The sequence below is a fragment of the Peromyscus californicus genome, unplaced genomic scaffold, assembly GCF_007827085.1.
Source record: "Peromyscus californicus insignis strain IS unplaced genomic scaffold, ASM782708v3 Scaffold_4__1_contigs__length_199733344, whole genome shotgun sequence".
Classification (NCBI taxonomy): Eukaryota; Metazoa; Chordata; class Mammalia; order Rodentia; family Cricetidae; genus Peromyscus; species Peromyscus californicus.
Genome location: NW_026294562.1, coordinates 76,620,339 through 76,643,831, shown reverse-complemented (window position 1 = coordinate 76,643,831; position 23,493 = coordinate 76,620,339). Strand labels below are relative to the sequence as shown.

Sequence of the window (23,493 nt, the reverse complement as noted above, 5' to 3'; positions counted from 1 at the left end):
GTAAGAGATTCAGGAGCTGAAGGTCACCGTCAGTTACATAATAAGCTCAAGACCCTTTCTCAGAAACATCCCAAAAGAGCAAAGGGATCTTCCAGCTCCCACATATGTAATCATTACGGTGCATTGCCCCACCTACGAGCCTATGACAGACCGTGATGAGCTTCCTGAAAGGGAGCAGCACACGCAAGGCATGAAAGGAGCTCAGGTGGGGCTTGGAAACAAGCATCTGTGGAAGTGAATAAAACGCCAGCCATACAGGGGAAGGATGCCCCCGCTACACCCAACATCTGAAAAATGGGTTTTTAGCTAGGTATGATGGCACATGCCTCATAATCCCAGAATTTAGGAGGTGGAGGCAGGTGGGTCATCCTTGGCTACGTGTGAGTTTGAGGCCAGCCTGGGCTATTGAAGGCCTTTTCTCAGAAAACCAAACACCCACAGTAGTGGGGGTCATTTTCTTTGGCGATATAGTCACTGGGAGATAAAACACCCCTCCCCCATGCCCCTGCAAGTCACTTTAATTAAACTCAGTGGGCAACAAAACAAGTAAACTGAAGGCATGTAAACAGAAGGGACCTGGGGAAAGCAGCTGGCATTCAGGGGGGTTAACTGGGGTAAAAATGGTGCAAATACACTATATACATGCACTGAACTGTCAAAGAGTAACAAGCCTAAAAACAAAACTAAACTTTACCAATAATAAAATGTGGGCTGGAGAGATGGCCCAGCGGTTAAGAGCACTGACTGTTCTTCCAGGGGACCCAGGTTCAATTCCCAGCACCCACATGGCAGCTCACAACCATCTGTAACTCCAGCTCCCAGAGTTCTGACACCTTCACACAGATACACACGCAGGGAAAACACCTAGACATATAAAATAAAAATAAATAATTAAATAATAACAATAAAACAAACCCGTATTTTTATACTTTCTTTCAGTTCATAGGCCCCCCATATACTAGATGAGTTCTCTACCACTGAGCTACATCCCCAGTCCTAGTTTTGTTTGTTATTCATTTGGGGTGTGTGTGTGTGTGTGTGTGTGTGTGTGTGTGTGTGTGTGTGTGTGTGTATGTGTGTGTACATGTGCGTGCATGCGTGCGCACACACAGGGGTATGCAGGCTGTGCCCCTGCACATTCGTGGAGTCAGAGGACAACTTTGAGGCATCAGTTCTCTCTCCACATGGGTTCTAGGATCAAGCTCAGGTGTCTGGCCTGCACTTCTACACACAGAGCTCTGTCTTACCTTCCATGACGCATTTTAACAACCATGCAGTCGAGGTTCCTAGGCAACAGTTAGTCATAAGGTGCAATGCAGCGCTTGTAATCAGGCTGGAGAGGTGGCTCAGTGGTTAAGAACATGTGCTGCTCTTGCAGAGGACCTGAGTTTGATTAGGGCAGGCGGGGGTGGGGGGTGGGGGTTGGGGCACACATCTGCCTGTAGCTCTAGCTCCAGGTGAAGCCAATACCTCTGGCCTCCATGGCACTGCACATACCCACAAAGATACATATTATACACAATTCAAAATAAAATAAGAGGACCTGAATTTGATTCCCAGCACCCCTGTCAGGAGGCTCGCAACTTCCTGTGACTCCAGCTTCAGGGGATCCCTCGCCCTCTGCTGGCCTCCTCAGGTACCTGCACACATGTGACATTCACTCACACAGATACACAATATACATATATATATATATATAAATAATATAAAAAATAAAAATAGCCGGGCGGTATATATAGGCAGAGGCAGGCGGATCTCTGTGAAAACAGCGCGAGATATAAAAAATAAAAATAAACAGTGGTGGTGCTGGAGAGATGGCTCAATGACTCAGCACGTGCTGCTCTTGCAGAGGACCTGGGGTTTGTTCCCAGCACCACATAGCTGTTCACAGCTGCTGATAACTCCGGTTATGGGTGTGCCAGTGCCTTCTTCTGACCTTGGGCACCTATGTATGGAACATGTACATACATAGAGACAAAACACTCTGTCTTAGTTACTTTACTATTGCTGTTATAGAACTCAGTGACCAAGGCAACTTATAAAAGCAAGTCCTTCATTTGGGGCTCACGGTTTCAGAGGGTTAGAGTTCAGGGCCATAATGGCAGGGAGCACAGCAGCAAACAGGCAGGCATGGCTCTGGAGCAGCAGGTGAGAGCTCACTGCTTGAGACACAACCAGGAGGCAAGGAGGGAGGGAGGGAGGGAGGGAGGGAGGGAGGGAGGGAGGGAGGGAGGGAGGGAGAGAGGCAGAGGGAGAGGGAGGCAGGGAGAGAGGGAGGCAAGGAGAGAGGGAGACAGGGGGAGAGAGAGGGAGGGGAAAGAGAGGGAGGGATCGAGAAAGACAGACCCAGAATACAGTGAGTCTTTTGAAACCTCAGAGCCCACCCCCAGTGACACACCTCCTTCAACATGGACACGCCTCCTAATCCTCTCCAACAGTTCTACCAGCTGGGGACCAATTATTAAAATATGAGTCTGTGGGTACCCTTCTCTTTCAGACCACCACTCTTCCCCACAAGCTGCTGGAGGACACAATTCCCAAGTCCTCCCGTTCTCCGTAGTGCAGCGGCTGCTTTTCCCCAGCTACACGGCAGTGTTGTCGCCTTCATTCGGCTGATGTGAGGATTGTAGGGGTGATATGTAGGAAGGTGACTGGTGGAGAGTGGATGTTCAGTCTGCCTTTGTTTGTTTGTTTGATCCAGGGTCTATGTAGTCCTGGCTGTCCTGGAACTCTCTTTGTAGACCAGGCTGTCCTGGAACTCACAGAGATCCTCCTGCCTCGGCCTCCCAAGTGCTGGGATTAAAGAGTGTTTGTCTCCCTGATGGTTTACTTCATTTAAATATTGTTCTGTAAAGTAATCCAATCCTTAAAGGAAATTCCAGCCTCAGCCACTAGGGGGAGGGCGCAGTGGCACCCCCTTACCCAGAGGCCTGAGGGTGGCCGTTCACCACGCCCATCTCTCCAACCTTTCCCTGGCAAGAGAAACTGACTCTGCTCAGGAAACCGATCCTAAGTGGAACCCCACGATGCTGCTTTCTGAGTCACTGTGTTCTCCTGCAGTGGCCATGTGATCTGGCAAAAGTCCCTCCGGAGCTTCCACTGCTTCCCGAGGAGCATCCCAAGGGCCTCAGGCTAAGGCCTTCATCTGTCTGGCCTGCCTCCTTAGGATGATCCTGGGCCTTCCTTGGATCCTTTCTCTCTCTGCAGCTGCCAGACAAGCCAAGCTTCCACCTATATCCCTTAAAAATATATATTTTTTAATTTTTGTTTGTTTTTCAAGACAAGGTTTCTCTGTGTAACCCTAGCTGTCCTGGAACTCTCTCTGTAGACCCGGGTGGCCTCGAACTGCCTCTGCCTCATGAGTGCTGGGATTAAACAAGTGAGCCACCACTACCCAGCACACACACACAAAAAATAAGTAAATAAAAATAAAAATTTTTAAAAGTCATTGTAAAAGGCCTAGCCTCAGAAGGTTCTTGAACCATGTTGTCCAATGTGAACTGGTAGCGGTGACTCTGTGACGAAGGTCTTCTCTGTGTCCGTGAAGTTCATATGAGAGCTACTCACCACACTGACTACCGAGCACTTGAAATGTACCTAGTGTAACTGAGAAACTGCATTCTTCGAGACAGTGTCTCACTCTGCAGCCCAGGCTCAAACTCTCCATCCTCTTGCCTCAGCCTCCAGAGTGTGGGCATTACAGGCGTGTGTCACGGCACTCAGCAATTCTTTAGCTGAACCCAAGTGGAAGGCAGAGGGTGAGAGCTTCCGGGGCAGCGAATAGATGGGGGGTAGGGGGGACAGGAAACTAACCCCTGTGACCAGCCCCAAAGCATCGCTGAAGCTGTGAGCCTAGGACCACTTCCCAGGTAAAACATCAACCGAACAGATCGAACAGGTCGGGGGCAGGGACGGGGTGGGAAAACTTGGAGCTCAGATGACTTCTGGGGCATGTTTGCTGAGTAGTAGGGTTACTACTGCCATGATGAAACACCATGACCAAAAGCAAGTTGGGGAGGGAGAAAAGGGTTTCTTTGGCCTACACTTCCACATTGTGGGCCATCACTGAAGGAAGTCAGGACAGGAAGTCAAACAGGACAGGAACCTGGAGGTAGAAGCTGATGCAGAGGAGTGCCACACTGGCTTGCTCCTCATGGCTTGTTCAACCTGCTTTCTTATAGAACCCAGGACCACAGCCCAGGGATGACTGGACCCACCATGGGCTGGGCCCTCCCCCTTTAATCACTAATTAAGAAAATGCCTTACAGATGACTCTAGCTTGTGTCACGTTGACATAAACTAGCCAGCACACTGAGTTACTAAAGACTGAAGAGGGAAAAGGGAAAAATAGCTCAATTCTTCAACCCTGCCAGGCCTTGCTGGGAGTTGGAGCGGGGGGGGGGGGGGGGGGGGGCACCTCAGTGATACTTTATTGTTAACTTCATGACAGTTTAGAGAGGTGAGGACCAGCAACAGCTAACAGCTGACCTGAATGCAGGCTGGAGGAGGGCCCACAGGGTTGTAGAGCCAATGGTCCATTGATTGCTCCCTGAGGAGCAATTTGGCCAGGGCGGGTCCAAATCCTGTGGGTGCCGCTGCTTACCAAGGTGCCTGGTTCTGGGTGCTGTAACTTTCCTAATCTGGTGACCCATCACCACCCTAGCCTTGCTGAGCATAGAGATCCCACCAGACCCCCCAGGTCCAAACTCAGAATTTTGGACATAGCAGGATATGATGTTACATGCAGGTCAGAAGAGGGTGTGGGATCCCCTGGAACTAGACAGCTATGAACTGCCATGATGCTTCAAACTGAACCCGGTTCCTCAGCAGAAGCAATATTACTTTTAACCTCTGGGCCATCTCTCTGGATTCTCAAATCCAAACCTAAAAGTTACATTTTCGTGCTGGAGAGATGGGTTAGCAGTGAAGAGCACGCACTACTCTTCCAGAGGACCCAGGCTTGATTCCCAGCACCGAGGTCGGGAGGCTCACACTGCCTGTAACTCCAGCTCCAGGGGTTCTGACTTCTCCAGTCTCCGTGGACACCTGCACTCATGTGCACACACCTACACATCTTACCAGCCCAAATCCAGGGTCTTGTTTTGCTGTTTGATGTGTGTGTGTGTGTGTGTGTGTGTGTGTGTGTGTGTGTGTGTGTGTGACAGAGAGAAGCTAATTGTACATTTTAATTGATTTAGTCACCCTTTTTCACAACTCCAACCCTTTCCCTACTTCTCATGTGAGGTGGGCTGGGTTTGCCTGTCCTCTGGGCAAATAAGGCAGAGGACATGTATAACAACCGGGCCTCAGAGCACACCTGACCCCAGACTCAGGCCTGCCCCATCACACTGGAGTCTGGACTGTGCCTCCACCTACCCCCTTTCAGGTTGTTTCCTCATTATAAAATGAAGAAGATATGCTCCCTCCACAACACAGGCAGCCCAGCGGATGTGGGCACTTCCTACCAAGCTTGACATCTGAGTTGGATACCGGGACCCACATGGTGGAAAGAGTCAGATGTCCTCTGACCTCCACAAGGGCTCTGTGGCATGCTCATGCCCCCAAAACACAAAATAAATAAATGAATAAGAAAGTATCGTCAGGCACGGTGGCACATGCCTTTAATCCCAGCACTCAGGTGGCAGAGGCAGGTGGATCTCTGTGAGTTGGAGGTGCCAGCCTGGTCTACAGAGTGGGTTCCAGGACAGCCAAAGCTACACATAGAAACCCTGTCTCCAAAAACAAAAAACAAACAAAAGGTATGGAAGCCAGGCATGGTGATGCACATCTTTTTTTTTTTTTTTTTTTTTTTTTGGTTTTTCGAGACAGGGTTTCTCTGTGTAGCTTTGCGCCTTTCCTGGAACTAACTTGGTAGTCCAGGCTGGCCTCGAACTCACAGAGATCCGCCTGCCTCTGCCTCCCGAGTGCTGGGGTGATGCACATCTTTAATCCCAGCGCTGGGGAGGTAGATCTCTGTATGTTCCTTAGGCCGAGGCCAGCCTGGTCTACATAGTGAGTTCTAAGACAGCCTGGGCTATGCAGACAGACCCTGTTTTTTAAGAAAAAGAAAAGGAAGATGGAGATATGCTGGTTCAAGCCTGTAGTCCCTGCACTAGAGCGGTAAAGGCAAGAGAATGAGTTCAAGGACAACTTCCAGCACATAGGGATTTGGGGGCCCGCCTGCAGTACTTCAGTCTCTAAAACAGAAGAAGGTAAGAGGCAGGTCTCCAGAGGTAACTGAAACAGGGTGGGTTCCCTTAGCATCCCTGAGGGTCACTGGCCCCTCGGGGCCGCACAACTCTTCTGGCAGACCAGAGTACCCCAGCAGCCAAGGAAGGGAAGGCCCTGCGTACCTAGGCGGGAAAGCCGGGAGCGCGCCTAGTAGACCACGTGACTCCGCGGGCCCGCGCAGGCTCGCCGGGCAAGCGCGGGGGCGGGGCGCGCGGGGGCGGGGGCGGAGCCTGGCGCGCGGCCCCGCGGGTGACAGGGCGGGCGGGAGGGGCGGGGCCGCGGGCGGGGCCGCGGGGGGAGGCGGGAGGAGTGGAGATGGCGGCGGCGGCGGCGGCTCCGGGGGGCGGGGGCGGGGAGCCCCGGGGAGCCGCTGGGGTCGGCCCGGGGGTCCCGGGGGAGGTGGAGGTGGTGAAGGGACAGCCATTCGACGTGGGCCCACGCTACACGCAGTTGCAGTACATCGGCGAAGGCGCGTACGGCATGGTCAGGTGAGGGGGCGTCCCGGGGAGGGGGTTGCAGAGTGAGGACAGCAGGTGCTTGCCCGGGACGTGGGGGGCTCGGGGAGTGTCGCCGGGAGGGATCGTGCAGTGACTTCTGGCGGACCGGGCGCTACTTTCTCCGGGGAGGGCGTTTGGAGCTTTGAAGCCACCTTGTATTGTTAAGGGAGGGGCACCTGGGGGACCCCAGAGAAACAGGGTGGAGCCAGGAGAAGGAGTATTCTTGCGGAGGGGGGAGTGAAGGACCCTTCAGCAGGTAGTGGGAGCCTTGGTTCCCCTGGGGAGGCTGTGTCAGAGAGTTTCAGAAAGAAGAGCAAAGCCCAGGGTGGGGCAAACCTTTGCACCGCTGCCCCTGACAAGGCCAGGCGCCCAAAAAAAGGAGGAGGGGTCCGGGGAGTCGGCCTTATTTTGTGGGATACGGGTTTGTGAGTTCTCGCTGCCCCACTGTGTGCTCTGGACCTTTGTTCACGTGCGAACAGCTCTGTGACCCAGGTACCTCACAGGGAGACCTGTCCCTCCTTATCTCTTTTCTCCTGTCCCATTACTGAATCTTGTAGGCTATATTGGCTTCATCTACATCCTCTGCTCAACTCCTGTCCCCTGGACCTGTCTTGGATTGAGAGAGGCCCTACTGGGGAAAGGGGAGGAGGGTCAGGGCACCTAGAATGGAAGAGGGTCCAGGAGAAAGGAAGTCAGTGAGTGTTCACTCTCTTCCTCTGTTTGTGAAGTCACTGAAAGGCTGCTGGCTGGTCCCCAGCTTTTTCCCTGGAGATTCCAGGCCTTCACAGCAGGAAGGAGCCAGCATTGTTTACGACTTGGCCAGAGCCCTCTCCTGCTCTCTCCCGTCCCTGCCAAGGCCTGGGTGGGGCCACCAGGCCTGGATTCCCCCTTTGTAAGGCCACATCTCTCTGGCCCTCTCAGCTCTGCTTATGACCACGTGCGCAAGACGAGAGTGGCCATCAAGAAGATCAGCCCCTTCGAGCACCAAACCTACTGCCAGCGCACACTGAGGGAGATCCAGATCTTGCTGCGATTCCGCCATGAGAATGTCATAGGCATCCGAGACATCCTCAGAGCACCCACCCTGGAAGCCATGAGGGATGTGTATCCTTCACCTTCTCACAGCCAGAGCGAGGCTAGGGAACTTGGGTTTGCCCTCTGTTTTCGTCTTTTGTACCACCCAGCAAGATAACTTTTTAGCAGAGAGTCCACAGAGTGGGCCTTAGATGGATCCCGGTGTTGCAGCCAGCTGGGGTGGCCTTGGACAAGTCCTTTTTGCTGTACCCCAGTATGGTGCTGTGTGGGGGAAGTGCTGGGCAAAATGACCTCTATGGGCGCTTTGTCTTCTGACATCTGCAGTTCTGTGACATGACCCAGTCTCTGCCCACAGCCCATTCTTGCTTAACAGACTCACGATTCTTTTTTTGGAGACCTCAGACTGGAAGGAAGGCAGGGGAGAAAGCTGGTACTGGGCATGCCTAGTGCTTTGATGGTTCTAATTCAGCCCTCTAAAGTCCCTGGGAGATGAGCTGTACCACTTCCATTTCAAAGAGCAGGAAACTGAGACCCTTGTGTGGGGTTTTGCAGTGTCTTCTGAGGGACAGGGTGCTGCTTTCTCCAAGGTGTGTGTGTGTGTGTGTAGGCTTTGAAACCACCTTGTATTGTTAAGGGAGGGGCATCTGGGGGGACTCTAGAGTCACAGGGTGGAGCCAAGCCTTTGCCCTCCTGTCCCTGGCCTAGCCAAGGGCCCAAGAGAGGCTTAGGGGTCTGGGGGTCTGTTTCTGTTTGCTGCTTCCTCTCTGACCCTAGTTGTATTTCTTAGAGCCTTCCTACTTTTCTGAGAGCCCCGCCCTAGGTACCTGTGGACTTGCACCTTGCCCAGGGAAGGCAGTCCAGCCTTTGTTGCCCTTGCTCGATACTGCTTGCCTAGTTCAAATATCTAGTTCATTGTCCACATCTACTTCCTGCTTGGCTCTGCTGTTAGCAGTCAGTAACACCCATGGCCTCTTCCCTACCCACCTCTCCCAACCCCAGGATTCATTGGACAGCATCTGCATCTCTAATCACATGACATCTCCATACTCCGGTTTGCTGTGTGACCTGAAGCAGGTCACCCCATCTCTAGACTTCCGCACTTATAAAATAGCAGCAGGGGGGCTGGAGAGATGGCTCAGAGGTTAAGAGCACTGACTGCTCTTCCAGAGGTCCTGAGTTCAATTCCCAGCAACCACATGGTGGCTCACAACCATCTGTAATGAGATCTGGTGCCCTCTTCTGGTCTGCAGTCATATATGCTGTATACATAATAAATAAATAAATCTTTAGCCGGGCGGTGGTGGCGCACGCCTTTAATCCCAGCACTCGGGAGGCAGAGCCAGGAGGATCTCTGTGAGTTCGAGGCCAGCCTGGACTACCAAGTGAGTCCCAGGAAAGGCGCAAAGCTACACAGAGAAACCCTGTCTCGAAAAACAAAAAAAAAAAAAAAAAAAAAAAAAAAAAAAAAAAACAAAATAGCAGCAGGGTTGGTCCACGTGCGCATGTCTACATGTGCTTCTTCTCCCTTCTTTTGAGAAAGGGGCTCACTGTGTAGCCCTGGCTAGCCTGAAACTCAGCATGTAGACCAGGCTAGCCTTGAACTCAAGAGATCCAACTGCCTTTGCCTCCCAAGTACCACCAGGCCCAGCTGACGTTGTAGACCAGACTGGCCTTAAATGTCTAGGGAACAATACTCTGGCCCCTGCCTCTCAAGTGCTGAGTTACAAGAGTGAGGTTTGGCACTGAGCTCCTGGCTCCTCTTCCATAGACAAGCCAGATGATATTTATTTATGTTTATTTGTTATGCTTTGGGCTTTATTTGCTTATTTGGTTTTTTTTTTTTTTTTTTGGTTTTTCAAGACAGGATTTCTCTATGTAGCCCTGGCTGTTCTGGAGCTCACTCTGTAGCCCAGGCTGGCCTCGAACTCACAGAGATCTACCTGCCTCTGCCAGGTGGTATACCACCACCACCACCCAGCTATTTATGTTTAATCTTCAAGTATAAAAGGACTTTTCATTCTCCACCTTCTGGTGTGTGGTCAAGCACTCTGGAGGAGCATGCTGTTAGGAGTGTCTCCTCACTTTTCTGGCTCCAATCATTCCCATAAGGCAGGCATTTATTTTTAAGCAAACAGTTACTGTGTGCCAGATGGTGTTCATGCATTATCTCATTTAACCCACTCAACGGCCACATGGTTCTGCCCATAGAGTAACAACAGCCTTTCTTGTTTGCTGAGCATTCTCCATGGAGCATGTTATTCTCACAGCCACCCTCTTTAGAACAGTTACTCCCCCTGCTTGTCAGGTCAGGAAACTGAGGCATGAACAGGTTAAGAACATAGAGCTGTTGAGGTAGCATGGGGACGTCAGACATGAGTGGGTTAATTTAGAACTGCTCTTCTTCTGGAGTTCTCCCACTACAATTTCTCAGTACCCTCATTTGCCCAGGAGGGAAACTGAGGGCCCAGAATAGATGTGCCCTGCACATCATCAGCTCCAGACTTAGTGAAGCTCATGAGGCCAAGGGGCCCTAGCTGAAAGGAATATGTGACCTACTGCTCAGAACCTGTTTGCCTTAACAAAGTGTCTCCTACTCCCCCAAACCTGGGGGTCTCTGGAATCATCCTCAGTTACATTGTTCAGGACCTCATGGAGACAGACCTGTACAAGCTGCTTAAGAGTCAGCAGCTGAGCAACGACCACATCTGCTACTTCCTCTACCAGATCCTTCGGGGCCTCAAGTACATACACTCAGCCAATGTGCTCCACCGGGATCTGAAGCCCTCCAACCTGCTCATCAACACCACCTGCGACCTTAAGGTCAGAGGCTGCGTGCCTGCTGCCCCTTCCCTGGACCTGGGGCAGGACTGGGAGAAGCATCCTTGTTGCATGGCAAACAAGAACAGCTTAGGCAGGGCAGGGGCACTTCGTGGACTGAGGAGGCCTTAGGCACCTAACTCAGTGACCTGGGTCTGATTGCAGATATGTGACTTTGGCCTGGCCCGGATTGCTGACCCTGAGCATGACCACACTGGCTTTCTGACAGAGTATGTGGCCACACGCTGGTACCGAGCCCCAGAGATCATGCTTAACTCCAAGGTACGCAAGCGGCCCACTTCTGCAAGGAAGTCCTAGAGCTATCTCTAGGCCTTGGCATAATCCCTCTGGCCCTTGGGCTGTGGCAAGATATAGAGATCAGTTTCCCTAGCCTCTGTTCTCTGCCCTTTGCTTGGTGTTGGATCTAAGTTGGATGTGATGCTTGGCCCAAATACCAGGAAGGGCACTGATAAGGCTGATCAGGGAGTTCAGCACATTCTCCTCCCCAGGGCTACACCAAATCCATCGACATCTGGTCTGTGGGCTGCATTCTGGCTGAGATGCTCTCCAACCGGCCCATCTTCCCTGGCAAGCACTACCTGGACCAGCTCAACCACATTCTAGGTGAGAGGGCCTGACTGGCTCAAAGGGATGAGAGTTAGCTTATCAGAGGTGACATTTCTGGAGGGTGAGAATTGGGGTACCACATGTGGAGCCTTCCCAGCATCTCATGGCATTTCTGTAAGGTGTTCTTTCAAAAGCAAGACTAAACCCTACACCTAAGGAAGACTGCAGTCAGGATTTGAACCCAGGACTCCCTGGTCCTCAGCTCTTTGCTCCTATCACTGCCCCAGTGGGTAGATGAGGAGGTGGCTGCAGGTGGCTAGGCCTGGGTTCCGTTCTTGCTTCCTAACCTGTTCCCAGAAAGAAAACTTGGCATCTCAACAAGATGACTGGCTCGTCCACAGGTATCTTGGGCTCCCCATCCCAGGAGGACCTTAACTGTATCATCAACATGAAGGCCCGAAACTATCTGCAGTCTCTGCCCTCCAAAACTAAGGTGGCGTGGGCCAAGCTTTTCCCCAAATCCGACTCCAAAGGTGAGTGAGACAAGGACTGGGGGCGAAGAAGGGTGTGTGACCCGAGTGCCGGCCTCAGTAAATGGGCCCCTGGGCACTGGACGGGTGATACCTATGGGAGTCCTTCAGCCTTCTCTTGACCGCTGCCCGTCTTGCCTTAGCACTTGACCTGCTGGACCGGATGTTAACCTTCAACCCCAACAAGCGCATCACGGTGGAGGAAGCGCTGGCTCACCCGTACCTGGAACAGTACTATGACCCGACAGATGAGGTGGGCTGGCCACCAGTGCCAGGAGGGGGATCGGTACCCCCAGCGCCTGGCCTGTGCCTTACTGTCTTTGCCCCCTAGCCAGTGGCTGAGGAACCCTTCACCTTTGACATGGAGCTGGATGATCTCCCTAAGGAGCGGCTGAAGGAACTGATCTTCCAAGAGACAGCCCGCTTCCAGCCAGGGGCACCAGAGGCCCCCTAACAAGAACAGGCATCCCTGTCCCCTGGGACCTGGTGAGTGGCTCACATTGCCCTTGCGCAGCCACACCCTGGTCAGAGGCTGCCCAGCCCGGGTACCTCATTATCCACACATGTAGCAACAGAAGGGCCAGGGCCTGCTAGTCATGTGTGGCCCATCCGGTCCTTCGTAGATCACTTATCCTCTAGCCCCGCCCATCTCCTGCCACCAGCCTCCACTGGAGACCCACAAAGGTGAGGGATCCTCCCCCTGTGAGGAGCCACCCCAGGCCTTAGGGGCAGAGGATACCCTGCCGACTTGGAGAGGAGCCTGCCATCCCAGTAGCGTGTGGTGGTGGCTGCTGTTATTGGCTGCAGAGAAGGAAGCCAAGACCCACAGGCAGACCAAAGGCACTGGTGTCAGGGCTCTGTGGGATCTTCCCAGCTGACAGTTCTCTCTTTCTTCCTTCAGGTCCTGCTCCTACCTGCTCCTTCTCTGCAGATTGTTAGAAAACGAACTTTGCTCAACCCGGACCCCGGCAGCCCAGGCTGGACCAAGGGTGGGCCTCACCACCTTCTTTCACTTTGCTGGGGTCTCCTGCTTCAGGCAGGCTCCTCTCACCCCAACCCCCTGCCCCACCTCCCCGGGGCCTGAGTGGTGAGGTGGCCCCAGAGCTGATCTCTGCTGCTCTGCCTTTATCTCCCCCTGCTAGCCCTGGCTCTGGCAGACCATTCTGGAATGGAAGGGCTATGCTGCCCTAGGACCTATGCTACGGAGGAGTGGAGGGCACTGAGTAGGGACTCAGGCTAAGCTCTGCCTACTCATCTGGTTGGAACCCCACCCTATTTTCCCCGAAGGAACATTCCTAAGTCTCAAGGGCTAGTTTCCCTGAGGAGCCAGGCCAGGCCAAACCCTCTCCCTCTCAAAGCTGCCACATGTAACACCCTTGCTGCTTCTGTGTGTGGGTTATTGGAAGTGGAGGTGGGGCCCATAGAAAGCTGGCGCCCCTCCCCACCTCCCTGTGCCTGTATCTAATATATAAATATAGAGATGTGTATATGGATAACCCTGCCTCTGTCTGTGTGTGCCGACGAGACCCCCAGCATGCTGTTCTCACGACTGACCCCTGCCTCCAGCTGTGGCCCTCCACAGCCCTGTAGTCTTTGGCTCCAGCTGGCCAGGGATGAGGATGGGGTATAAGGAATCCCAGTCTCCTGGAAAGGGGTCGGTTTCCCTTCAGTCACTGTCTTCCCCGACAGCTTCCTGTTTAACCAGCTGGGGTGATTTGTTGTGACTCAGGGGCACCCTACATCCCCAAATTCCTGGGAAGTGGCAAAGGCAGCTACAGATCCTGGCCACAAGCACCCATGGGAGACAGAAAGGTCTAAAAAATGGTGACCCCCCACCCACCCACACAGTCAAGAACAGAAGGGGGTGTTGGGATCTGTGAAAAGTCTGTGGACATGAAGCCCAGGGCTGCCTGCCTGAGTTCCTGCGCCTGCTCCAGCTCTGCAGTCTGGCCAAGTGCCAGGAGCACAGCAGCAGGCCCAGCAGGTCCCGGGGCGTGGCACTGCCCAGCAGTGGAGCCAGCCTACACTGGCTCGGCAGGCAGGCTCCGCGGCGGCAGCAGCAGGCAGCAGAGCCCCACGGGACTGGGAGGCTGCACTGTGGCAGACACCTGCTGAGGGGTGAGGCTATGGTCCCCATCCTGTATCTCCTCCTGCCCACCCTGGGCAGCTATGTCGCGCTCTCCATCTTCTTCCTGCGCCGACCTCACCTGCTGCACGCAACCAGGGCTCCGGCCTTCCCCATCCGCCTGGCTGCCCACCGCGGAGGTGAGCCGGGTCAGGGAGGCGGGAGGGGTTGGCAGCCACTTGGGTGGAGTGAGCCTAAGAAGACAGGCGCCACAGTGGGCAGCACAGAGTGGAGGTCCAAGGTGTGAGGGAATGGTACAGACAGAGGTAAGGAGAGTCCCGGGGGCCCGGAGGGCACGCGATAGAGAAGACGAGGCCAGCTCAACCTGGCTGATGGGAGGAGAGAAAACCTGAAGCAAGCGGAAGCCGTCAGGAAGAGAGGGAGGCAGAAAGGTCAGGCCAGGCCCCAGGGACCCACCCAAACTGCCTCACACAGGGTCTGGAGAGCGGCTGGAGAATACTATGGAGGCCATAGAGAAGTAAGTCCGACGTGTAAGGTTGTGGGGTGAGCTCTGCAGGGCAGCCAAGGGTGCTATTTACTTCCTAATTTGGGTGTCTGGAAGCCCCTGGAATTATGCAGGTGGGGTCACATGTCCCACCATAAATTCTGTCCCAGGATCTCCCCTCCACTACATGCCCCGGTCCTTCCCTGGTCCTCTTCCCCCACCGACCTTTGCACCCTAGTTCCATGGCCCAGCGAGCAGATCTCTTGGAACTTGACTGCCAGCTCACACGGGATGGAGTGGTGGTAGTATCGCACGACAAGAACCTGTCCCGCCAGTCAGGCCTAAATAAGGATGTGAACAGCCTGGACTTTGAGGTGAGCTTTGCAGCCTCTCATACTGAGGTTGACATACTTGCACATGTGTGTTCTGATGACATTTGCTCTCCACAGGAACTGCCCCTCTACAAGAAAGAACTGGAGATCTATTTCTCACCAGGTAGGATGTGTTCAGCCAGGCTTACACTGCTTAGCCATCTTCTCACATACTCTCCCTACTCCCCCGGCTCTAGCTCAGCTATCCCACTCTGACCCCAGTTTTTGTGACCTGACTCCCAGGCCATTTTGCCCACGGGTCAGATCGACACATGATACGACTGGAGGATGTATTCCAGAAATTTCCAAGGTTGCCCATGAGTGTGGAGATCAAAGAAAAAAATGAAGAGCTCATTCACAAGGTGGTACTGAAGCCAGGCAGGTGAGGGCAGGCCCAAGAGAGGAGGCCTGGCTTCCCTTACTCCCCTCGTTCCCGTCCTAGGTAGCCAACCTGGCTAGGAGCTTTGACCGCAGCGATATTACCATCTGGGCTTCAGAGAAGAACTCAGTCATGAAGAAGTGCAAGGCTGCCGTGAGTCCCTCTTTCTCTGCTATGGGGCCAGAAGCCACCCCAGCCCAGGGAGTCCATGCTGGAGGGCCCAGAAGGGCCCCAGGAACTAGCTTTGAGCACAGTCCCCAAGAGTGGGATTTGGAGCAGTAGGACCGACCATGCGTGTGGCTATGTGCACTGCCGTGATGTCGCCATGAGGTCAGCTCTAGGGAACCCCCAGTACTGGCTGTGTCGGTCGGTTGTTTGTTACTGTAACAGACCTTCAGGTTCTCCTGGTTTCAGAGATTTTGACCCAGAGCCACTTTGGCCCAATTGCTAGAGGTAGAGAGCATGAGAACCAGAGCCACTCAGCAGTGGCGCTGGAGGGTGAAGACGATGCCTGGGCTGGCCTCTTCCTTTCCCCCCTTTTGTTTTATCCAGACTCCTAGCCTACAGAGATGGTGCTGCCCACACTCAGGGTGGGTTTCTTCACTCCCTTAGCTAATTCTGTGGAAACATCCTCAGACATGCCCACAGGTGTGTTTCACCAAACTCCAAGTTACTACTTTTTTTTTTTTTGGTTTTTTTGAGATAGAGTTTCTCTGTGTAGCTTTGGAGCCTGTCTTGGAACTCACTCTGTAGACCAGGCTAGCCTCGAACTCACAGAGATCCGCCTGGCTCTGCCTCCCGAGTCCTGCGATTAAAGGCGTGCGCCACCACCACCTGGCGGGTACCACTTCTTACTCAAGTCGACAGAATTAACCATTACACTGTTCAAGTGTGACTTTGATGTCCAGCCCTGGCCCCTTGGGCCCATACCAACTCTCTGCTGTCCCAGGCACGATGGGTCTGCTTCTCACTTCTCCCCTCGCCACCCAGAACCCTGACATGCCGATGGCCTTCACCATATTGAGATCAATCTGGATACTGCTGCTCTACTACCTGGGGCTGCTACCTTTTGTCTCCATCCCTGAGAAGTTTTTCTTCTGCTTCCTGCCCACCATCATCAACAGGTACCAGTGATGAGATAAGGCTTGGAAACACCCAGCTCAGGCCACGTTGCCCAGGATCCCCAGTTCCCTAGTTCCCTCAGAGTCAACAAGATTCTTTAAATATTTTTTTTTTTACTGTGAGTGTGTGTATGTGCCTACCTCATGTGTGCAGGGATAGAGGCCAAAAAAGGGTCGGATCCCCCAGAACTGGAGTTACAGGTGGTTGTGAACAACCCAACATGAGTAGTTAGAACCAAATTCAGGTCCTCTGAACGAATAGCAAGCACTCTTAACCGCTGAGCCAGCTCTCCAACCCCATGGCCCTTTATAGATTTGGTTTAGTTTGGTTTTCTTGAAACAGCATTTCATGTATCTTAAGCTGGCCTGGAACTAAGCAGCTGAGGAAAGACATTGAATTTTTAATCCTCCTGCCTCCACTTCACTAGTGCTGCAATTATAGGCATAGACCACCACACCTGCCTGGTTCTAGTCAGCGCGGGACACGGTGTATGCCGGGGAACAGTCTACCAGCCAGGTCACATCCTGGTTTGTTTTTAATTTGTTATAGGTGTGTGTGTGTGTGTGTGTGTGTGCGCGCGCCATGGTATGGATTTGGAGGCCAGAGACAACCCTCTTTCTGCGTTTATATAGGTTCCAGAGATTAGACTCAGGTTACCTAGGCTTTCATGGCAAGAGCCTTTAGTCACTAAGCAAATGTTTCTCAACCTGTGGGTCGAGACCTCTTTGGGGGATCGAAGGACCCTTTCACAGGGATAGCCTAAGACCATCAGAAAACAGCTATTTACATTATGATTCATAACAGTAGCAAAATCACAGTTAGGAAGTAGCAATGCAAATAATGTTATGGTTGGGGGTCCCCACAACATGAGGAACTGTATTAAAGGGTCTCAGCATTAGGAAGGCTGAGAGCCACTGCACTAAGCCATCCAGAAGGCCTGATCTTGATTTTTTTGTTTTTTTTTGAAACGAAGGTCTCACTACAGTCCAGTTCTCAATCCTCCTGCTTCAGCCTTACTAGTGCTGCACCACTGTAGTTCTTGCCTGGCACTCATGAACACTAAGGGGTCTGTGACGCCCTGACTTGCAGGCAAATACGTTATCAGTCTGCAGTTTTAGGAGGAATTCATTCAGTACCTTGACGGAAAACCTCTGGTCAGTGGAGTTGTAGTAGTGTGTAATAATGTGGGTAGGTCAGTCTAGGAAATACAACTGACGAGCCTGGGTCAGGCCCTCTGGGCTGACAGCATGGCTTTCTCATTCTCAAAAGGTTGGGTCGGTCCACCCTACAGCAGCGCTGTTAACAAAGTGACCATAGGAGGAAGTATTAGAGACTAGGTACTTCCTTACTGGGGCCTGCCTCCTCCCTTGCCTTTCTGACAACTTCTCCAGGACTGTCCCCAAAGCTCTGGTTCAGCTATGTGGTTCTCAGGGAAGCTAGCTAGCCCCACAGCCCCTTTCCAAAGCGTTGTGTTTGCCGTGTTTTACACAGGGTTAAAGGTTTTCACAGACGGGGGGGGGGGGGGGGGGGGGGGGGGGGGGGTATTTGACCATTACCTTATAGTGCCCCCTCCCGGAAGGGTAAAGTCATGACCCCCCACACACATTAGTATCAGATATGCAGAGAGTGTCTGTGACTTGCCCAAGGTCACACAGCTGGAAATATGGAGCCCAGGCAAACTCCAGAGTCTGACCTAGGACACTGCTCTAAAATCATCCCGGAAGTGAGGTAGGTTGTGACAAGTAGCCAGCCTATTGAGCAGTGTCTCATCTGAAGACCCTTCCAAATTTGAGCACTGCGTCACACACCTGTAACCCCAGCACTCATGAGGCCAAGGCCAGAGGGTTGCAAGTTCCAGACCAGCTGGTCTTTAAAAATCCACCCAGACTCAACCAGGAGGACCCCTGTGACGTCCAGTTCTGGAACCAAGCTGGTCCCAGGGCCATCGCTGATGTGCTTTAGATCTCCAGCACAACCCAGTAAGACTCAGTTCCCTGTCCTTAAGATAGGAAAGGGAGCCGGGGTGCACACCTTTAATCCCAGCCCTCGGGAGGCCAGCCTGGGCTACAGAGTGAGATCCAGGACAGCCACCAAAGCTACATAGAGAAACCCTGTCTTGAAACCCCCCCCCCAAAAAAAACAAAAGACAGGAAAGAGACAAGCTCTTAAACCAACGACTCCAGGACACAGAGGCTCTCACTGTAGGCAGCTTCAAAGTTTCTTCAGGCCAGGCCAGGGTTACATTGGTCAAAGAGTCCTTACCACTCCACCCCTGTGACAGGGAGGGGGTGGAGGGATGGGAGTCGGGGGAGGAGTGAGGGATGACATCGAGGGGTCACACCAAGGAGCTGACCCCGCCGCTGCTTCTCCACAGGACTTACTTCCCATTTTCCTGTGGATGGATGAATCGACTATCAGCTACAGTTACAAAATGGTGAGGTGGGCGGGGCTGCTGGGGGGGGGGCACACGGGACCTGCCACCACCCTTCTCCTTTGTCCCTCTCATCACTGTATCGTCACCCTTGCCATCCCCATCCTTCCTCCCAGGTTCATCATGAGGAAAAGCCTGATCCAACATTTGCAGGACCGAGGGGTGCAGGTGAGGACTCAACCACTACCCCCCAGCAAGGAGCTGGTTCCCAGTCTATACAGTTTCCATCATTCTGTGCTACAAGGTGGATCATTTGGGCAGGATCTCACCCCTGAGTCTCAGTTTCTTCGCCTATAAAATGCAGAGAATGGAGCCGGGCGGTGGTGGCGCACGCCTTGAATCCCAACACTTGGGAGGCAGAGGCAGGCGGATCTCTGAGTCTGAGGCCAGCCTGGTCTACAGAGCGAGTTCTACAACAGCCAGGGCTACACAGAGAAACCCTGTCTTGAAACACACACACACACACACACACACACACGCACGCACGCATGCACGCACGCACGCACAAATGCAGAGAATGGTATCGGTAGCTCTTTTGAATGTGTACCTGGTACTTAATCAGGGACTGATAAGCATTCAGCACTGGTCATGATGCTTGGGGCCTGCCGAGAAGGTGCTGGGAACCACCCTGTTGCTCTGCCTTGATCAGTGGTCTATGGGAGCAGTGAAGGCATCTTGGTTTGGGTTTTGGTGGACTTGTTTGTTTTGTTTTTATGTGTAATGAGTGTTTTGCCTACATATCTATCTAGCCTGGCACTGAGGCTGGAAGATGGTGTCAGATCCCTGGAAGCCGGAGTTACAGATAGTTTTGAGCTGCCATGTGGATGCTGGGATCAAATCTGGCTCCTCTGCAAGAGCAGCAAGTGCTCTGAACTGCTGACCCATTTCACTGGCCTCCTTTTGGTTGTTTTTTTTTTTTTTGTTTGTTTGTTTTTTTGAGGCAGGGTCTCACCATATAACTCTTGATATGTAGACCAAGCTGGCCTCGGACTCACAGAGATCCACCTGTCTCTGACTCTTGAGTGCTGGGATTAAAGGCGTGTGCCACCCTGCCTGGCCTTGGTTTTGTTTTGTTGGCTTGTTTTCATTTTTTTATTGTTTTATTTTATGCATATGGGTGTTTTGCATGCACGTGTATCTATGTACCTCATGTGTGCCTGGTACCCAAAGAGGCCAGAAGAGGGCATCAGATCCCCTGGAAATGTAGTTACAAATTGGCTGTGAGCCACCATGTGGGTGCTGGGAATCCAAGCAAGGTCCTCTGGAAGAGCAACTAGTGATCTTTTTTTTTTTGGTTTTTTGAGACAGGGTTTCTCTGTGTAGCTTTGCGCCTTTTCCTGGAACTCACTTGGTAGCCCAGGCTGGCCTCGAACTCACAGAGATCCGCCTGGCTCTGCCTCCCGAGTGCTGGGATTAAAGGCGTGCGCCACCACCGCCCGGCCGCAACTAGTGATCTTAACCACTGAGCTATCCGGTCTTTTATGTAGGCCAGGCTGGCCTCACTCATGGCAATCCTCTTGCCCTACCTCCCTAATGATGGAGTTGCGGGCACAAACCACTGTGCCTGGCTTTGGACATTAAGTCAGCAAGCCTCACTGAGATGGATCCACACATTGACCTGGGATGAGAGCTTTCTATCAAACATGGGGGGGAAAAAGGAGCCTGTCAACCCCATGTGGGATGTGATGTCACAGCTAAGGACAGGAGCCAGTATTATGGGCCACAGACAGTGGGCGGTGGGATCAGTTGGAAGAAGGGTGAGGGGAAGACAGCTCTTGGGCAGAAGAAGGGCATCACAGGCAGGCATCTAGAGGGTTAAAGCTTGGAGGACACAAGGCTGGGCTCCGAGGAACTGGGTGGGTTCCCTTGGCTAAGGGCAGTGGAGGTCAGCTAGACCCACTGGCCTCATGTCTAACAGGACCACGATCCTCAGCACCCAGGGAGGGAAGCTTTAGAAGGTCTGCCGTAGGAAACACGGCCCAGATAAATTCATACAGTAAGATTCACTTGGTCTACAACATGGCGGCCGTGTGATGGTGGGACAGGAGAGTGTCATTAAGAGCCTGATGTGGCCATGAACAGGAGTCAAACTTGAGTGACCGCAGTGGGGACAGACGGAACAGTTAACTCCCAGAGAGAAGCTTGGGCCACTGCCTGTATGGATGAGGCACGAGGAGAACAGCTGTTCCTTACCAGCCCCCTCTCACCTCTGACCTCCACGTGTTTAAAGACGGGACCCTTGCCTGTGAAACTAAGACATCTAAAACTGTCCTGTCAGCCAGCTGCAGGGGCTCCACACATAGTTCCTGGGAAACAGAGGCAAGAGGATGGTGAGTTCTAGACCAGCGTGGGCTAAATAATACTCCCTGCCTCACAAGAACAAAACAAAGATGAACAGTGATTCAGTGGCTAAAGGCTTCGGCTGTCAAACCTGATGGCCTGAGTTTGACCCAGAACTCCTAAGAGCTGTCCTCTGACCCACACACCTGGTGTGGTGTACACCCACCCCCACATAAATCAACATCATCAAACTGTTTTAAATTCAAAACCAATGGCTGGGGATGTGGCTCAGTTGGTAGACTGCTTGCCTAGCAGCCACAAAGCCCTGGGTTCAGTCACCAGCACAGGAAAAGAAAAGGAGGTGATGGGACTAGAGAGATGGCTCATCAGTTGAGAATACTTGCTGCTGCTCTTCTAGAGGACCCAAGTTTGGTTCCCAGCACCCATAATCACTGGCTTACAATCACGTGTAACTCCAGTTCCAGGGGATGAGATGCCCTCTTCTGACGTGTGTTGGTACACAGACATACATGTAGACAAAACACTCATACCTATAAAATAAATAAGTAAACCTTTAAAAAAATTAAATAAAAACAAATAATTCATAAAAAGAACAACAACAAGAAGCAAAACAAAATAAAAAACAACAGGTATAGTGGTACATACTGTAGACCACTCTGTAGAACTCACTCTGTAGCCCAGGCTGGCCTGGAACTCACAGAGATCTGCCTGCCTCTGCCTCCCAAGTGATGGGATTAGAGTCCTGCACCACCGCCAGCTTTTACCTTTGTTTTAAATAGACTTTTTTGTTTGTTTGTTTGTTTGTTTGTTTTTCGAGACAGGGTTTCTCTGTGTAGTTTTGGTGCCTGTCCTGGATCTCGCTCTGTAGACCAGACTGGCCTCAAACTCATATACATCCGCCTGCCTCTGCCTCCCGAGTGCTGGGATTAAAGGCGTGTGCCACCACCATCCATCAATAATAGCTGTGTTTAATAACCAGTTTGAAAGTCCCTAAAAAGGAACCATCAGCTCCAGCTCACCATTGCTGGGAAATCTGCTGTAGAATAATCCCCTTGTACATTGTAAAGATTTGTCACTCAAACTGGTTTAATAAAACATTGATTGGCCAGTAGCCAGGCAGGAAGTATAGGCGGGGTGACCAAACTAAGAATGATGGGAAGAAGAAGGGCAGAGTCAGGAGTCACCAGCCAGATGCAGAGGAGGCAAGATGAGATTGCCATACTGAGGAGAAGTACCAAGCAACATGGCTAAACATAGGTAAGAATTATGGATTAATTTAAGTGTAAGAGCTAGTTAGTAAAAAGCCTGAGCTACCGGCCAAGCATTTATAAGTAATATTAAGCTTCCAAGTCAATTATTTGGGAAGCGGCTGCCAGGTATTTGGGAGTTGCTGGTGGGACAGAAACTTCCATTTACAGAGAGGTCTGTGCAGAAGAACAGGGTGCCACCTCCTGGAAGTTGAAGGAAGCTTTGGGTAGATTTGGAAAGTAAACTGGGCCTTCTTTCCTGCTCAGGTGCTATTTTGGTGCCTTAATGAAGAATCGGATTTTGAAGTGGCCTTCAACCTGGGGGCTAGTGGTGTCATGACGGATTTCCCCACGGCCCTGAGACACTACCTAGACAAGAAGGAATCAAGGGCCCCTGCCTCCTCAGTCTGAGGCCCTGTCCTCTCTTTTTAAGAAAAATAAATATTTTCTTGTCAGCACATAGTTCATGGATCGGGGAGTTGGAGGGTCAATGAAGACTCTGAAGATGGAAATGGAACTCAGTGGTGTAGTGCTTGCACACCACGAACGTGGCTCTGGGTTTAATACACACTGCGTGAGAGGGCACACATCTTAGGGGAGAGCAAGAAAACCTGGAATGAGCTGGGTCTGGTGATGAACATCTTTAACTTTAGCCCTTGAGAGGCAGAGAGGCAGGTGGATCTCTGAGTTAGATGCCAAGGCTACAAAGTGAGACCACCGCCCCCCCCCAAATTCTGGGGGCCTAATTAGGCTGGCCCACTTGTTCCACTACATTCCAGACCCAGCGGTGGCACCACACCCTGTGCCAGTGCGGCCTCCACTCTGTAGTACTAACCCAGGCGTCCTGGTCCCACTCTAGAGTTCCATAGATGAGTGGTTTTCCTGAAGCCATTAAGAGACCCAGGCATACCACAAAGGACTTGATGTCCCTCACGCTGCTGCTGGTGGCTTTACACACTGAGCTGCAGCAGGCAGGCATGGGTGAGCTCACAGGCTCCCTCACTGTACCGACTGTCCACTTTCTGATCTCCAACACTGGGACCTAACTCATTTAACAGATAGTCCCAATGCAGTACTTTGCAGGCCTGCTGGGTACTGGGACTCTGCAGTGAACACAAGTCCGTGTATGCAGACACATGTTTAAAGAGGCATTTCCACTGGGGTCAGACCTACAGTAACCTGGAGGCCAGGCATACCAGAGGATGCCCGGAGCAGATGAAGCCCAGCAGTGGAGATTGACTCCTCCTAAAGCTTTGGTTCCTGGGAGTCTACTAGCAAAAGGGCGACCGTTAGCTCTTCCCTTCTAAGAGTCTGTTCCACGTGCTTGGGGAAAAGTGAGAATTTCAACTTTGACTCTTACCATCTGGATAATCTCTGGAGAGAATCTCTTCTCCA

At 52.3% G+C, this 23,493-nt stretch overlaps 2 protein-coding genes across 3 annotated transcripts; both read left to right on the top strand.

Annotated features, from left to right (window-relative positions):
* Positions 1-6,530: 6,530 nt before the first annotated feature.
* Mapk3 (mitogen-activated protein kinase 3) lies at positions 6,531-13,173 on the top strand. The gene is made up of 9 exons (XM_052762538.1): positions 6,531-6,719; positions 7,650-7,832; positions 10,394-10,583; positions 10,746-10,862; positions 11,090-11,204; positions 11,549-11,680; positions 11,821-11,930; positions 12,009-12,163; positions 12,579-13,173. The coding sequence occupies exons 1-8, from the start codon at positions 6,547-6,549 to the stop codon at positions 12,129-12,131; spliced, it is 1,143 nt and encodes a 380-aa protein (XP_052618498.1). The 5' UTR covers positions 6,531-6,546; the 3' UTR covers positions 12,132-12,163; positions 12,579-13,173.
* Positions 13,174-13,289: 116 nt separating this feature from the next.
* Gdpd3 (glycerophosphodiester phosphodiesterase domain containing 3) lies at positions 13,290-22,556 on the top strand. 2 transcript variants are annotated; one of them, XM_052762539.1, is made up of 10 exons: positions 13,290-13,942; positions 14,238-14,280; positions 14,486-14,621; positions 14,697-14,742; positions 14,862-14,980; positions 15,061-15,150; positions 15,988-16,121; positions 18,494-18,553; positions 18,667-18,718; positions 22,366-22,556. In XM_052762539.1, exons 1-10 carry the CDS (start codon positions 13,804-13,806, stop codon positions 22,507-22,509), a joined length of 963 nt encoding a protein of 320 aa, XP_052618499.1. In that variant the 5' UTR covers positions 13,290-13,803; the 3' UTR covers positions 22,510-22,556. The 2 variants fall into 2 exon arrangements, with proteins under 2 accessions (XP_052618499.1, XP_052618500.1); XM_052762540.1 differs by having other exon boundaries at positions 19,300-22,556.
* The last annotated feature ends 937 nt before the right edge of the window (positions 22,557-23,493 follow it).

Bases quoted from the DNA above. Each gene is read 5' to 3' on its own strand.
- Mapk3 (XM_052762538.1), top strand. From the start codon at position 6,547: ATGGCGGCGGCGGCGGCGGCTCCGGGGGGCGGGGGCGGGGAGCCCCGG. The intron at 6,720-7,649 runs GTGAGGGGGCGT...TGGCCCTCTCAG, and splicing joins GGCGCGTACGGCATGGTCAG to CTCTGCTTATGACCACGTGC. The intron at 11,205-11,548 runs GTGAGAGGGCCT...GCTCGTCCACAG, and splicing joins CCAGCTCAACCACATTCTAG to GTATCTTGGGCTCCCCATCC.
- Gdpd3 (XM_052762539.1), top strand. From the start codon at position 13,804: ATGGTCCCCATCCTGTATCTCCTCCTGCCCACCCTGGGCAGCTATGTC. The intron at 14,622-14,696 runs GTGAGCTTTGCA...TGCTCTCCACAG, and splicing joins TGAACAGCCTGGACTTTGAG to GAACTGCCCCTCTACAAGAA. The intron at 16,122-18,493 runs GTACCAGTGATG...GCTTCTCCACAG, and splicing joins CTGCCCACCATCATCAACAG to GACTTACTTCCCATTTTCCT.